Raw genomic sequence first — 17,162 nt, 5'->3', positions numbered from 1 at the left:
ATCCCTAATGCCCTGTGCTAATTGAAAGCCTCGTTTCAAGCTGCCTTTGTAGGAGTGGTAACAGAAGAAAATTAATTTCAGGGTTACCATTTGTTAAGGTTGTAGGTGTTCGGGTCACACTGGAGCCAGAAGGAGTTCTGCAAAGCAAGTTGGTAATCGGAATGATGCGATTGTGCAGTGTATCTCCTGAGCCACCACATCTTGGAAATAAACAAGGTCCATGTGGTTGGAAGGCTGACCTGGCCCACACCAGACAGCATTTCTTTCCAGTGCAGAGCAACGGATTGTTGTGAGAGAGCTGGTCCAGGACTCACTACAGGCTGCAGCTCCCTGGTCCGGCACCCTCAGCACTTGAGCTGTCCCGAGCGAGGGATTTTGTCAGACCAAGAGAGGACAATACTCCTTGGATCCCCTCCAAATGGTTAGCTGCCCACCCACACCACTAGGCTCCCCTTTGGGTCGAGCAGGGCTCCCAGCCACTGGCCCTCTTGCCAGCTTCCCTGCCACTGCTGGCTTCCAAGTCCTGGCCTGGGCTACCTCCTTAACCTACACCACCAGTTCCCAGGCTACTGCAACTGACATCTTTCCGGAGCCAGGTGTAGCTCCCTCCTTGCCCCCACCACCAACTCACTGGTCCAGGATGCAGCTTGCTCCCTGCCTGCTCCTGCTGCTGGCTCAGCCACCTTTCCAGCCTTGGCCCCAGCCACCACGAGCTTCCTGGCCGCCATTGGCCCAGCCCCTGCTTCCAGCCTGGCTGCTGCCCCATCAGCTTCTTGGCCCTCACTGGCATAGCTGCAGCTGCCGGGCCCTGGCCAGAACTCCCAGCCACCAGGTTCGCAGCTGGTCCCTGCTCCCTGCCCCCGCAGCTCTCTGGTCCAGTAACTTCCCTGGTCTGGCAGGATGTGGCTGAGCCACAGCAACGGTTGCCCTTCGGGTAGGTTTGCTAAGGAGCTGCCTCCTTTTAGCATGTTCATTAGTGCGTGTTCCTCTTCTACACTAAATGCTTTGGAAAAAAAATCTTGGTTAGAATTTGACCGGTATTCTACAGCCTTATATTATTATACGGTATTATACAGCCTTTGCTTGCCTAGCTGAGGCGTATTAGTGGTCTCCGTTGCTCCAGTGTCCGAGAGCATGGTACAGAGGGAGAACTGAGGTGCAAAGAGATCAAATGACTTACCCAAGGCTACACAGGACGCCTGTGACAAGGCAAGGAATTGAATGTTGGCTCTCCCCAAATCCTAGGCAGGTTCCCTCTGATTTACTACCCGTGGGCAGAATAAAATTTGTTACATGCACCCAAGCATGTGCAGATGTGCACCACCAATAAACACACGCTGTCTAACTGTGGGTGGCTGTGGGCGCTCTGTTAATCAGCTGGGCGGCACCTGAATCTCTCCTGGTGGCTGCCCAAGTGCTCAGCTCACAGGGAACCCTGGTTCTAGGCTATTGTCTTACTCAGTGGGCTACCTTCCTCTCGCTCTGATTCCCTTGTGTTGGGTTACGCTGGAATCTGCCTCCCTGATGTCACAGTGCAGCCAGCTGCATGTCAGACTCAACCCGTCTCTCATGGAAGCAGAAGTATGCATGTTACACTGCATTGGCTTGTATCGGAGGGGTAGCTGTGTTAGTCTGGATCTGTAACAGCAGCGAAGGGTCCTGTGGCACCTTATAGACTAACAGAAAAGAAAGACTGCGAATGGCTGGCTAAATACAGAAGCTGCTTCCTCTCCCTTGGTGTTCACACCTCCAGATCAACTGCTGGTAGTAAGCCTCACCCTTGCTGACTGAGCTAACCTTGTTATCCCCACCCTTGCTCTGGCTTATTTATACCTGGCCCTGCAGATTTCCAAGACCAGCATCTGATGAAGTGAGTCTGTCCTCACGAAAGCTCATGCTCAAATCTTTTCTCTTAGTCTATAAGGTGCCACAGGACCCTTCGTTGCTGCATTGGCTTGGTAAGCCTGGACTGAGATGACCTAATAAGTTGTTTTCACTCTCTAATGCTTGTGACTCTAATTCTTAATCCGGCTCCGAGAGCACAGTGATGGGCTAATAGATAAACTTCAACAAACTCCATGAAACTCCAAGCTCCCAGGATAGATAAAGGTCATGTGGCTGGAAATCAGGTCCCCACACACCGAATCTGCAGAAAGAAAATTCTGTGGAAAGTGTCAGCAAAACATTTCTTCCTATATAAGTTGAACCATCAGCCCTGCCCCACTGGCTGCAGAAGCGCTTCGCTTTGGCTCAAGCAGCTTCCTGGCCAGCACGGTTCACATCCTGGCATAGGCAGCCAACGTGGCTTCCCGGATTGAGCGGCGCCCTTTAAAGCCAGGACTATGTGGGTGCTGGAGGCTTGGGTGCTGCTGTGTGTGTGGGTGCATCCCTGCGTTCCCCTCCCCCAGCCCCGTGCTGGCAGCCCCAGGGGCCTGATTAAAGAACTTTTTTCAAATACTTTGTGGCATGGATTGTGGTCATGCTCAGGCCATAGCTGGCCTGCAGGGTGAGAGTTGGAGACCTCTGTGTTTGACCTTTGCACAGGGTGCATTTTGCCCTGTGTGTATTAAATCCTTGTTCAACCTATGGCAGGGAGAGGCTCTTTTTCCTCCTTTGAATCACTCTGGCCCTGCTGCACAATGACCCACCTCCTTAACCTCCTCTGTTTTCGTTATCTCAAGCCGAATCGGATGCCAGTTTCTGTGTTATCCTCAGCTGAGCACATTAGGAGCTGGCGACTAGCACGGAATTGATTTGTCTGAGGTTCACGTATTTCTTGTATTAGTCACCAACCCCTGGACTGCTGCAGGAGACAAAGAAACACGCACGCTCAAATGTGGGTCGATAACATGAAAACCACGGGCCCTCCAGGTCACTAGCCGCAAGTGTTCTAAAAACTATGACTCAGCCCCCAAAAATCATGAGCTTTGTTAAGATAAGGTGTGGATCTTGTCTTAAGCTCCTCCGTCAGTTCATGTATTTGATTTGTCAGTTTTTATTGCAATTTTTTTGCACCTCTGTGCTATATAACTGGGTCTGGACTGGAAATTCTCTAGGTCTGAAGAAGTGGGTCTGTCCCATGAGAGCTCATCACCTAATAAATCATTTTGTTAGTCTTTAAAGTGCTACATGACGACTGGTTTGCTTTAAGATGCTATGCATTTGGGTTCTTGTTCCTTTGCCTTCTGCTTTCTGAGCCTTTTAGATGTACTTAGTTCATTTTCTCTGTAACCAAGAGGGCTAGAACTGACCATCTCAAATTTCTCCTGATTTCTGATAAGATCATGACGGTTGGCAACACTGGCTGTGACCACCAGCCCTGTATTCTCCATCATTGCTTCTTTGTGACCAAGCCCAGTAGAAGTTGCTTTCTCCAACTATGTTCTTTACGTCGTGAATGCAAACTCGCGGCACACGATCCCGTTTATCCAATTTCTGTAGCTCAGTGGGCAGCAGGGTTGCTTTTGCTCATTGGTTTGGTGCCTTGATGCCGTGCGGTTGTGAACCAAACTAATGGCAGGTTGGAGCCCTGTTAAGGAGTGCTCCATCTAATGTGATTGCAAAGGGAGGAGAAAAGTAAGGTGAGGCAGGTGAGTGCTGGTGAAGTCATCCAAGAACAGCAAAATCTGCAGCCGGGTGAGCCAGGTCTTAAATCTTTCATGCCAACCAATCTATTCTGAAACTGGAGGAGGAAATTTGAACTTGGGTGTAAGGAAAAGTTCACGTGTATCTAATTTTGCTCATCTACGGCACAAACATCAGATCACTGTTAGCTGTATTAGGGCGAGAAAACTTTTTACATTGGGCCTCATGTTTTGTCCCTGCAATTGGCAGCTCCCTCCCCTCCCAACCTGTCTAATCTAATCCAAACCGATGGAAATTTTGGTTATGTTCATGTGAAAAAAAAGCCCTTTCGGCACATGTAAGAAAATACGTCTATAGAATGTAAAAACTTTAGTAATCGGTATATACAGTTGAATATGCAGACATCAAACCAGTAACAGATTTCAGCATTTTTATTGAGCTGGAGACCCAGCAGCTAATCCTGCTGCACCCCTCTTAGCAAATTTCACACCTCTCTGGAGGGGGCCCACTTTGCACAGCCCGGCGTTATATAGTACTGTTGGGAGTGTGCTGCCAAGGGCTGACAAGAGCCTTTGACAGGCCCTGGGTGGGGAGCTGGTGCCAGTCAACCCAGAAGTGGGGGGTCTTGGGCAGAAGGGGAAGGGCTGGGGACCTGCCTCCCCCAGACAGCCCTTCAATGCCACTGAGACCGCAAGGCATGCTGCAGCAATTTAAAGGGCCCACGGTTCTGGCTGCAGCTTCTGCAGCAGCGAAGACTGGAAGAGCTGGGCCCTTTAAATGTGCAGGCCCCAGGACTGCTCCCCCTCCCCACTGGTGTTCCTTCCTCTGTCACAGCGGTTCCCAGCCTTTGTCAGACAGGGACTCATTTTGACAATTCAGGAAGACTTAGCAACCTACGGCAATTCAGAAACAGGAGAGAAGCACTGTGACTAAATAGTCTTGCACCTGAAGCAAGAAGAAAATTGCGCCCCATCAGGTTCATATATTCATAGAAGTTATTTCATAGAAAAAGGGAAAATACATTCATAATACAACAATAACATTGTGTTTATTATAGTTAATTACTTTATTATCATAGTTGATCTAAGTTGTGGTGGGGGAAAGACCCTCATCCCCAAACTGCTCCCCCAGCTTAAACCCCACACTTAGGGGCTGGGGGCGCTGGGGGGGAGTTACACTTGGGCTGGGGGTCAAACTCAGAGGCTGGGGGGAGTTACACTTGTTCTGGGGAGTTGGGAGGGTCACCTTCAGGGCTGGAGGGAGATGCAAACAAAACAATGAAAACTGCCGAATCAGCTCCATAGAGCAGAAGGTGGGGCAAAAGGCGGGAAGAGTGGATGAAAATAACTTATTGCAAGACTATGAAGTGGCTTGCCTGGGATGGCTAAGAATATCGAAGGGGGAGAAGCTGTCTTTGAAATGCGTAATGGCTTCTCTGTTGATAGCAATAGCTACTGGATGTAGCAGCTTTAAGGAGCTGCAAATGGCTTCTTTAAGAGCCACTTAACAAATCTAATAGTGACCCGTGGGTTGGGATCGCTGCTCTATCACTTGCCTTCTCTGTTCACGGATCCTTTCCCCGTGTCTCACTCCCTGCTCTGAGTCTGTTCTGGTCTGGCTGTGGTCTGAAGAAGTGGGTCTGTCCCACGAAAGCTCACCTAATAAACCATTTTGCTAGTCTTTAAAGTGCTACTTGACTGCTTTTTGTTTTGATAGTGTATAGACTAGCACGGCTTCCTCTCTGTCCCTGCTCTCTGATTTCTGCACACCCTCTGCGATAATTTCTAGCAACAGCAGTGGAGAAAAGACTCAGCTGGGGTAACTTTCTGCTTTCGTTCAGTCATGGAGTTTCACCCTGCAGCTAGCAGCTCTGACGAATGGTCACCATGATCTCAATCCAGGGACTCAGCTTGGCTGTCTAGTGCAGGCTTGCTTATGAAAAATGGGCTCTCTGGGGACTCCTTAGTAGAGGCATCCATCCCGAACAGCACAGGAGCCCACCGAGGCTTGTGCCAGCAATATTATATCAGATTTAATTAAAGCTGTATTTTTCATCTCCTCCATGTGTTACTGGATTATTACTTCAGAACGAGCCAAGGAATTTATTTCTTTGCTCTTTGCGTGTACCCCCTCCTTTGTGTGTGTTCGTTTCCCCTGTCTCTGGGACAGCTATCTTCTTAAAGCAATTGGGCTGTTATTTGTTTAAGTAAATAAGACAGTTTTCCACGAGAGCTGTGCTTGGAGGTGTGCGTGTTCGCTGCAGATGGAAGCCGTTAAGGCTGGGCCCGTTACGTGCCGTCACTCTGGGACGTTGCGGTACCCCGGGGTTGGGATTCGGTTCCAAGGACATTGAAACGATTGGTGTGATGATGATGCTGGAGAAAGCTGTAAACCCCATGTGTGGTGGAAACAGGTTCAAGCCAAGGGGTGCGACAGCACTGCTTCTTCTCAGCACCCCAGCGTGTTTCTTCCATTCCCTGCACCTTGTGCACATCGCTTTCATTTGTGCAAAGTGAGGTCACGGGGGGCAGAGGGGGTCCTGCGCTTCTGGAAGGGATGGAGCCTCAAGCAGACGCTGGGGGCTGGGACAGGCAGCCCTCAGCCCCACCTGAAGCACATCATTCTGTCCCCCTCCATCTCCCAGCCCTCAAACCAGCCCTGAGCACCGGTCATTTAAAGGGCCTGGGGCTCTGGCTGTCACCTCTCCTGTGGCAGCAACTGGGAGCCCCTGGCCCTTTTGAGTCATTGGGCCCTGGGGCAACTGCCGTATTTCCCCCACTTCCATCAGTGGGGGAAGAATTTGGGTTTACAGAAGCAAAGGCATGTTTGTGCAGCACCTAGCACAGTGACGTATTGGTTCCAGACTGAGGCTCCTGGGGGTACTGCAATACAAAATTACAAATGGTAAAAAGGCTTTTGCGAGGAATGGCGAGGTGGAGATGTGGTTTCAATAGCCTTTAACACCCTCTTGCCCTGGGGTATAAATGCCAGCGTGAGAGGGAAGGCCACGGAAGGTCAAGGCCTTTGTCTGGGGTAGTGCTTACCTTGAAAGTACAGCAAGCACCCTGCCAAACCCTCCTCCTCTGCCTCCTCCTAAAAACAGACACCACCCTCCACCCCAAAAAGAAACCCCACAACTAGTGTTCTTGAAGTCTAGGCATCAGCCTGACCAGCTCTGCACCGGCTCACCTGAGCTGCCTCGTCTACACTAGGGTTTTAGAGAACATGAGTGAGCTACCATGTTCTAGTCACACACCTTTAAATGTTCGTCCAAGATAGAATGCCCACAAAGCCTTTCCCAGTGGTCACAAGTGCATGTATTGCCAAGGGAGCTCATATTCATCAGGAAATTTGGACAGATTAGAGTACAGCCTCAGTCGTGTAAGCAAATACAAGGCCAAAGATGACTCTGCAACCCTCCTAGATAGCCATGTGTCATGTCTGACCTTGTGTCATGGATGAACCCTTCACGGTGGCCACAAGGTGAACGATGGCTTCTCGGTGTCTCTGTTGACTGCAGAGCCTTGTTTAACACTTCATTCATTAACAGGTCTCCTTGAGGTCGTGTTCTAGCATCACCTAATTTCCTGCTGCAACCACAACCCTGAATCCAAGCTGAATCTGGGAAGAGATTTTGTGAAAAGCTGATGTCTATGGGGCTGGAGATGTCTTACAAATAAGTGTAATCTTGAGGAATATTTTTGTTTCAGCACAACCCCGCTTTGCACAAAGTGCTGATCTGAATTCTCATGGGCTGCAGCAAACGCTGATTGTATAGGCAGGTGGTCAGCATTACCAGTAACAGCTTTTCTCTCTTCTCTTCCAGACCCTTCCCTTCAGAGGAGACCACAGAGAATGACGATGATGTCTACCGGAGCTTGGAGGAGCTGGCTGAGTAAGTGGTCGTGCAGAAAAACAAAAAAAGTTGCAGTTCATTTTGAGCAAGGAATGATAACACACAGCGGCTGGGATCTGAGTGGCCAGCTGGCCTCTTTGATGTTCTTGCCAGGAAATTTCTGTGCTGTTACAACAGTCTCTCTATTCTCTCCTCCCCACTCCACCTCCCCCACCCCCATGTAGAGGACTGGGAGACATCAGTTCTAATAGAGCTCAATGGGGAGGTGGAGGCAAAGACAATGAAGGTTTCTCCATGGTTTTAAATCCCATTTTAAATACACAGGGGCAATAAGTGTCTCCCTTGACTGCTCGAGAAGGGACGACCTTGTCTGTAATAGTCTCCTGCTGATGACAGCCTTGGGCAGTTAGGAGATAAGGGACCAGTAGGTAATCCACACAAGAAGGTCCCGTTTAGACCATAATTCTGGAAATTCTACACAATGGGCCCTAGGTGCTGTTTAATCCCAACTGTGCACTCAGCACTGTGCAGTTTGCAAAGATACACTGGTCCTGACCTGAAGAACATCCAGTCTAGGTCAGATGCTTGAGAAACGGCCATACAGGAAAAAGAAGAGATGGAGAACCCGTCATGGGGTCCAGTGGGGATCAGGAGAGAGGTGACAGTGAATCTTCCTACTAGAGTTGCTGAACAAGATCCTTACTCTCTGTGTGTGTGTGTGTGTGTGTGTTTACTGAGGAGTCAGTCTACATCAATGGTGAGCAACCTGCCGCCTACAGGGGTTCCACCTGTGTCCCATGCATCCAACCCCTCTCCCCAAAGCGCTTCTTGTGCCCTGGGGCACTGCAGCCCCACACTGACTGCCTATTCCTCCCCCACGCTCCCAGCACTTTCAAAGGACCAGGAATTGGCTGATTTGTGGTTGTTCAAGCTGGGGAAGGAGCACGACTCAGGTGATTGATGGTGCTCTGAAAGAGCTGGCAGGGAGGAAGAGGAAGTGCAGGGCACCAGTGCAGGAGAGGTTTGGAGATGGGGTGCACAGGCCACAGGTGGAACCCCAGTGGGCTCTGGGCTTCCCACCACTGCCAACCATGGGGCCCACTGAGATAAAGGAGGGCCACTTGTGGCCCACTCAGTAGTCTCAGTTGCCCATCATTAGTCTAAATAGGCAAGGCCGGGAATATTATCCATGTTATAGGTGGGGAACTGAGGCACAGAGAGACCTAGTGAGTTGCTGATGGCTGGATGGGACCTGTGTGGTAAAAGCTAGTTTTGAACTCAGGTCTCCCGAGTCTCAGGCAAGTGCCTGCAGTGAATGGTGTGTGGGATTCCTGGCTTTGGCATGTCTCTTTGTATTGTCACTAGTGTAAAGCTGAAGTGTGGCTGATGCCCTTCTAGTTCCACAATAGCGTCATCATCTGAACTGGGATTTTCACAGGGGCCAATGAGTACTGTGATGTCAGAGCTGGATGTCTAATTCCTTTAGGCTACATTGAAAACATCAACCAGCTTTCTTAGGACTTCTAATACGTAATTCATTGGGTTTATTTCTGATCCTATGGTGAGTTACGGGAATGCCTTTGGGTTGTCTGTGTCTGTCTTTTACCTCTGGTGTATGCATTTGTCTCTGCTGTTGTGACAATATTGAAGACTTAAATAAACCTTGAACTGAATTATAGAGAATGAAATCCTTGTCCCTTTGAAGCTGATGGTGAAATTCCCATTGACTTTAGTGGGGACAGAATTTCTACAAGATACAATACATTTCCTATAGGGAGAAAATTTGCATGGGTGGCGAGATGTCTTAATACAGTTAAATACTATTGTTCCATAATGTAAATTGTAATGGTCCTTAATCCAATGACTTCCTTATGGCTTCAGTTATTAGAAGAGTAAGTCACAAGTTATTGTTATCTGGATATATCTGAGGCCCTACCTTGTGATTTAAACCTAGCGGTGATAATTTAATAAACTAACTTACAAAGAAATCCTTTCACAAATAATACCTTTCACTTCTGAATGGTCTTAAAATCACTTTTAATGCTGGGTTTTAAATTTCTTGATTCTGACCCATGTGCATGTTTTTAACTGAGGGATACCCTTGTGTGTGGATTCCTGTTGTTTGTGAAACTGATTTGGGCTGTTGGAGATGGCTCAGATCCACGCAATGCGGGCTGGCAATTTTTTCTTAAAATAAATGTTTTCAGCCTGGTGTGTTCCATAAAAGGAACAGGTTATACTTTAAAATGGATTCACATTACTTTTTTGCTGGTTTCTGGAGCTTCTAGGATGTGACTTTTGCTGTCTTCCTGTATGTTCTTCTGTAATCCCCGTTGCCATATTTTGTGGGTAATGGATAGTGTATTGATAGAATTTATCCTCACAGTTGTCCCATGAACTTGGAAGTATATGAGTCCCATTTTACCAGTTGGAAACTGAAGCACAGAGAGATCAATGGTAAACCTTTCCAAAGCACCTCAGTGACTTAATTATAGAATCATAGGGTTGAAAGAGACCTCAGGAGGTCATCAAGTCCAATCCGCTGCTCAAAGCAGGAGCAATCTGAACTAAATCATCCCAGCCAGGGCTTTGTCAAGGTAAGACTTAAAAAACTCCAGTGATGAACATTACATCACCACCCTAGGTAACACATTCCAGAGCTTCACACCTCTCCAAGTCAAATAGGTTTTTTCCCCCCTAATATTCAACTTACACCTTCTTCATTGCACTTTGAAAACATTGTTCCTCGTTCTGTCATCTGTCACCATGGAGAACAACCTCTGTCCAGCATCTTTGGAACCTCTTGTTCAGGCTAACTCATTAGGACACGAACAAAGCAGTCCCACAGCACTTTAAAGACTAACAAAATAATTTATTAAGTGATGAGCTTTCGTGGGACAGACCCACGTCTTCAGATCTGGGAAATTCTCTGGAGAATTTCCCAGATCTGAAGACGTGGGTCTGTTCCACGAAAGCTCACCACCTAATAAATTATTTTGCTAGTCTTTAAAGTGCTGCGGGACTGCTTTTTGGTTTTGTGAAGATACAGACTAACAAGGCTACCTCTCTGAGGTTGTTCATTAGGAAACTAACACCCATTGTGTCTCAGTGAAAATAAGGCGCCTTGCCTTGCTGTCTCAGCATCTTTTAACCCCACATTTCTCTCTGTCTCTTGATGTCCAAACTACAAAGTTTGTGAGCTGCTGAGATCCACTAGAGAAGAACCCATAGTGGGCTGGGGCAGGGGGGAAGGTTTGGATGCCAAAGTCTGATGGTGGTTTCCATGCCCCCGGTTTGGAGTTTATGTTCTTCAGCTTTCTGTAGAACAGGTTGGAGCATCCCAAGACATACTTGATACTGTAAAATGTATTGCAATGCCTCAGGAATTCATCAGAATTAGAGCTCAGGCAATTCCTAGTGATAAAAAACTAGGAGATTTCCCACTGTAGCAGGAGGTGCCATTTCCAGAGTCAAAGCTTTCATTGCGCTGACATGCTAAAAATAGCAGTGTATAGTGCAGCAGGATCGGGTCAGGTTAGCTGCTCCAGTACAATGCCATCAATCAAACTAGTGTGTGTATGTTTACCCAAGCTGGCAATCATCCCTCCAGCTGCTGTGTAGACGTACCCTTAGGAATGTCCTCCGTTTCAGCGGGCTGGGCAGCACGATCCGTTAGTAGTGGTGTCTCATTCTCTCTCACAAGGAGACTTTAATTTGAGACGCACAGTATCATACACTGTGCAATAACGTGGCATGCTGGCAAGCCCAGGGTAGCATGAGAAAACTCTTTATTATGTTGCTTCCAATCTCCTAAAAGCAAAACAGAGACATCATTTATGAGCTGGGAAAGATTCCCTGTGCCCATTGTCTTCACATGGGGATCATTGAGCAGCCAGCAGCCATTGGGAGGTGTGAGCCCATCCTTAAATGTTTCTCAGGTGCTAGGAAATGATTTTCACAGCAAGCTGTAAAAGGCGTTAGTTCTAGGAAGTGCAAGCACTACTGGACAGCAAAACTGCATGTTAACGATCCTTCCTGACTTTCATTGCTTTTTGCCGCTCTGTCTCTCTGTCTTCCCCCCATTAGCTGCACGGACATGATTCTACCGCAAGCTATTGGACTGGTTTTATCACCTCTTAATTATTTCTATAGGGGATCGTAGAAGTGTTCCTTCTAATTTTTCCTTTCATGGGTGGAATAAATTTTGTTATGTGCACCAAGGCACGTGTGGCTATGCAGCACCAATACAAACACAGCCTGCCCACGGTGGGCGGCTGTCGATGTTCTGCTAATCAGCTAGGCAGCATCTCAATCTCTCCTGGGCGGCTCCTCAAGCGCTCAGCTAACAGGGAGCACTGGATTGTAGCCCTGTTCTGAAAATTACTGGCAAAACTTCCATGATTAGTGGAACTGAATTTCCTTCTTAGCTTCAGCCCAGGAGTGCTGGAACAATTTGTATAGCGGGGATGCTGAGAGCAATTCAGACAAACTGCAAACCTTAACTGTGATGAAAGCCACTTCAAGCCAGAGGAGTGGCAGTACCACCAGCTCCCCTTGTTATGGCACCCGACTTCAATGGGTCAGGATACAGCCTGTGGTGGGTAGCCACTGCAACATAGAACACTTCCATCTGTAGTCAATAAACTGAGTTGACCTAAACTGCTCCCAGTGGAGCAAACTGAGAGTTTTACGTTTAACTTACATGGGAGGAGAGCTAGGGCAGTTCTGAGTTCTTTTGAAATCTCGCCTCAACTGTACACAAGTGGAATTGTGGGAGGGAGAGTGGGACAAACATAGGATATGTCCATACGATGTGGCAGATCGACCTGGTTAGGGTTCATCTTCTGAAGCTCGATTTCGTGTGTCTGGTAGAGACATGCGAAATTGAACTATCTGAGATTGGCAGTTGACCCCTCTACTCCTCCATATCGTGAAGAGTCAGGGAGGTTAACAGGAGAGTTTCTCCTTTCAACCTCCCTTAGTGAGGACAGCCAGCTCAGTCGATTGCAGAAAAGCTCTACGCGGTTGCCATAGCTAGAATTGCATATTTACACTCAATTTACCTGCCTTGTGTAGACTTACCCCTAAATATTTGGACAGGTTGATACATACATGGGAACAAATGAGTGATGGGCAACCTAGACTATTGCGTGGGCTGCATAAGTGGCTGTCCTTCATGTCAGTGGGTCGCAAGACTGTCCTAACCCTGACGGTCTGCCAACATAGGGGAGTTTTGCTCATTGCGCTTGTGTACCTAGAATTATCAGGGTGTGCTGAGAAGACCACAGCAGTGCTCTGAGTGCAAAGGGAGCACATGGCTCTCACAGTCAATGTTGTGTGCAATCAGCACGCACCTCGCTTCACATGCCCTGGTTTTAGGTGTGTCACTTTAGTAATACTAGTAGGAAAAAAGTCACGTGTTCAGAAAATGGCGGCACTGTGGACAACAGTAAAATGTCGCATGGGCCACACATAGAATGCCAATGGGCCACAGGTTGCCCATCGCAGAGCCAAGCAGTCCTGTAGAGTGAAATTTGGTCCCCACTGAAGTTAATGATAAAGCTTGTGTGTGCTGCAGTTGTTTTCAGTGATATTGCTGTTGTGAGTGACGTGAGCAGTGTTTTGCTCACATGCTCATTTATATATTTGAGAGAGCTCAGCAGAGAGCTGGCTGGGCATGTTCCAGCACAAATATTTTCTGACCAAAAATGAGGTTTCTACAAAATCAAAACTTTCCCCTGAAAACTTTTGATGTTTCCATTACAAAAGATTTAGTTTGACCTAAAACAGAATTTTAAATTTTGATGAACTTATTCCAAGTCTTTAGTTTCAAAGTTCAACAAAACATGACACCGTGTTTCCCCAGCAGCACATTGCCTTATAGGAGTTGTAGTTCAGGCCTCCATTTTCTCCCAGGGCCAGGCACCCCCCAACGGACTATATGTCCCATAATGCAATTTGGATTTCCTCTGACTGAGCTGTGTGGCTTATCATGGGAGATGTGTGACGTTGGATGCAACATGGGGGATGTAGTCTGGTTAGGAAACGGGGCCTATAAACAAAAATAAAGTTGTTCAGCTCTCAAAATACAACTCCCATGAGGCACTACACCACTGTGAAGAATGCACTCTTGATACTGAAATGACCTGAAATAAAAACTTTCGGGTCAGTTCAGTAACCAAAACAAACATTTCAGTTTCTGAAATTTCAAAATATTTTGGTTTAATCAAAAATATTGAAATGAAGCATTCTGACATTTCCAAATAATAATAATAATAAATTTAGAACTTCTGTTTGGTGAAAAGCTTTGAAATTTTTTTTTTTGTCTTCTACCTCAAGTTAATGTGTGCTTTTGAGGAAAGAGAATGAGCGTTCCAGCTACGTTTTCTCTACAAAACTCAGAAAACCCAGTGCATGCAGCCTGCTGATATCTGTGATGACTTCAGCATCCATAGAATTGTTACGTTATCACTGTAATTGCTGTAAGAGCTGCAACAACTTTCTGCTGCAAAAGAAACATCCCTGACTGATACAAATCAATAGAACCGTGACCTGTGTGGTTACACATATTGTACAAACAAGCTGTTTCTTTCAATCCAAGTCAAATTTGCCACAGGGAAACTTGTGCGTGTAAAGAACATTCATGCCTCAATGCACACATTGTGCTTGCTGATCTGAAGTTCCAAGGAGCATATTCTGTACAATACAGAATTGGCTGCCAGGGAAGCGGGGGCAACCCATTCAGAAGATGGCGAGAGAATTATTTGCAACAACAGTTCATAAAAGTTGGAGTGATCGTTGAAAGGGAGGTTAAGGAACAACAAATCTCTGGAGAACTAAAGGTTGCTGAGCTCCCTGCCTCCGCCCCCTATGTTTTTCTTTTCAGTTAGCCAGATGACTGAATGAAGAAAGCCAGTAGAATGGGGCAGATGGCAAGGTCCAGTGAGTTTAAGTAGCGTGAGCCGAGTGCTGCGAGTGGGAGGAGCAGGGGGAGAGTTATTTGCCTCTCCTCTGCAGTGTCTCTTGAAGTCCTGGGGTGTCAGATGTCTCAGCCTGCTGCACAGAGCCTTGTTCACGGAGCGTTTATGGGGAAAAGGCCCCTGAAAATGATGCGGGTGGAACGCTCGTCCAGAATTGATCTGGTGTCTCGTGATAACACAATAGCCTGTTTCACCAGCACCTGCTGATAAAAATCAAAACATTGTTTGTCCTAAAGTTTCTCTAGGGAGTCTGCTAGTCACTCACCCCCCCCCCAGCCCCCGTACTCTCCTGTCCCTTTGTCACAGCTGACTGGATTTGAGCAGTCTGAAATCACCTCTGATAGATGGCTGTCCAATCTAGCATTGAATATATCCACGGATGTCCATATCACAGCCTCCCTTAATGGCTCGTTGAATTACCCTCACCTTTCTTATAGCTCTAAAGATTTACTTAACACTTCACCTAAATTTTCTCTCCTGACTCTTAAACCCATTTTGCTTATTTTGTCTCATTAGATTTATGACATGCATTGATCCCTGGATTCTTTACATCTTCAGAAAGCTCTGTGTAGTATCCCTGAGTTGTTATATTGAGCACAGAGCACTGAGAGCCAGGACTCATGGCTGTCAACAAACTTTATGGGACCGTGAGAAACTTGTCCACCCCCATGATAAGTGGTTCTCCGGCTAACTAAAATCGTGCTGGATTATGGATGTTGCCAGATGAGAGAGTTCCGGATGAGAGAGGTTCAACCTGTGATGGAGTTGGTAATATAATACAAAACCATCTTCATCCCTATTCATATCTGTGTATATGTGATGCATGTTTTTTGTCTCTCTCAAGTCTAAGGAGGAATTGCCTGAAAGATTTTCATTATTAAGTGCTATAGGACATGTTGCTACCGGTGGAGTGGTGAGATCAGCTGAGAACTAACTTTGGTTGCCAGACTGAAGCTGTGTCCACAATAGACATGTTGGGACCCATAATTCCCGGGGATGAAGGTTAATTTCTGGTTAATTTAAACTTCTTCAGTTGGAGTCTGAAGACTCCACACACCTTAAACTCCCTCCTCCTAAAAACTGAGCATGCCAGGTTGTTGTTAATTAAGGCTCCTTGTCCCTGTTTGCTATGACCATGAATGAGAGAGTGGTCAGATGAAATCTCTATTTATAGAAAAAATACACGAGAGAGTGAAAATACAGGACTCCTGGGGCTGGCTGCATTGTTTAGTGAGGAGGGCACCATACAGAAGGCAGATGAACCAAAGATCTGACACTTGCATATTGAAGTTCAGATGCACAACCAAATTCTGTGTTTAGTCCCTCCCTGTAAATGAGCTTAATTGGTGAACTTTGACCCTCCGCGCCTCCTAAAACTGGGGGAAGCACAAATCTGAACTTGACAACCCAGATCTTCATAGCTGAATACTGTTAAGCTCTGGCTCTTTAAGGACACAGGCATTGAAAATGCCTATTCCTGCTGTAATTTTGTGAACTAAAAGCTGAAAAGGAGAGTGGAGGACGAATGTGAAAGGAGGTAATTTGGGGGCAGAGCTTTGGGTCTCTTCTGTTATCCTCCCCACTAAAATTCTCCTTTGGATTTAGGGCTGTGATTTTGCAAGGAGCCTAAGGAGGTTCTGTGCCCACCTCCCACTGAATTTCAATAGGATTTGTATGACTGTGTCCCACCCCCAACTCCTGACCAACTTGCTCACCCCAGTGCATCATTCTTCCTAGGCTTGCACCATGGGCATAGTATAAAGATGGTGCCCCTGCCCCCCCGCTGCACCTGTCTCCTCTATCCCTTGGCCATCAAGTGGAGACATATGAAATGCCCAACTCCTAGATGCCACAAGAAGAGCAGGTGGCAGGAAGGGAACTGCTTTGGGTATGCATTCGGTAACTTACACCTGCATTCCAAAACACAGTTGGTGCTACATGCTCGGAGGTTTAGCCTTCCCCAGCCTTCACAGGTGGAGACAGCCAAACCACCTGGCATGTATTACCAACTGTGGGTAAGAGTTACTGACCGCACGTTTGTTTAGGGCTTGTTCACCAGAGTTCCTTCTAATTATTTCCATCCGTGGGTGGAATACATTTTGTTATGTGCACCAAGGAGTGTGCAGATGTGTACCACCAATAGAAACACATGATGCCAGCTGTTGGCGCTCTGGGCACTCTTCTGATCATCCCCTTACACTCCCAGGCTATGTCTACACTTGCCTGGAAGACTGACCTGTTCAAGATTGCTCTTCTGGGGTTTGATTTTTGTGCTTCTGGCAGGGATGCATCAGATCAACCTCTTGGGTTGCAGTTGACCCCTGTACTCTTTCTGAGATGATGGGACAAACTTTCCCATCAACCTTGTTCTGTAGGGACGGCCAAGTAAGCCAAGCGCAGATAGGTCAATTCTAGCTACGCAATTGCCCGATCTAGAATTGCGTATCTGCAGTCGACTTACTTTGCCTAGTGGTGATATAGCCCCAACCTAGACAAGTGGGGACCATTGGAGAGTAAGAAGCAGATGCTGCAAGATGCTCATAATTCCAAAGGACTTTGGAATTTATGCGATTTCCTGGGATCACTCGAATTAAGGAGGGGGAAGGGTATGAAGAAGTGAAAACACAAATGCTCCAGTCACCCCTTCAGCTACCTACCACTTTGCAGTGGAGGGTCTTGTTGCATTCCCTGGTTTTAGAGACATTAAAGTTTGCGTTGTGTGACTCCCCTCCATCAGCCCC

The 17,162-nt window shown here is 47.1% G+C and overlaps 1 protein-coding gene across 2 annotated transcripts in view; it reads left to right on the top strand.

The window, feature by feature from the left end:
- Window positions 1-17,162, top strand: part of VAV2 (vav guanine nucleotide exchange factor 2) — a 382,680-nt gene that overhangs the window by 270,740 nt on the left and 94,778 nt on the right. For both annotated transcript variants that reach the window (XM_075015085.1, XM_075015084.1), the window contains exon 4: window positions 7,412-7,480. In XM_075015085.1, coding sequence (XP_074871186.1) covers window positions 7,412-7,480 — 69 coding nt within the window. The remainder of the gene's footprint in view (window positions 1-7,411; window positions 7,481-17,162) is intronic.

This window comes from Carettochelys insculpta, chromosome 21 (assembly GCF_033958435.1).
Source record: "Carettochelys insculpta isolate YL-2023 chromosome 21, ASM3395843v1, whole genome shotgun sequence".
Taxonomy (NCBI): Eukaryota; Metazoa; Chordata; order Testudines; family Carettochelyidae; genus Carettochelys; species Carettochelys insculpta.
The sequence above is the reverse complement of the archived record's forward strand: the minus strand, read 5'-3'. Positions and strand labels throughout refer to the sequence as shown.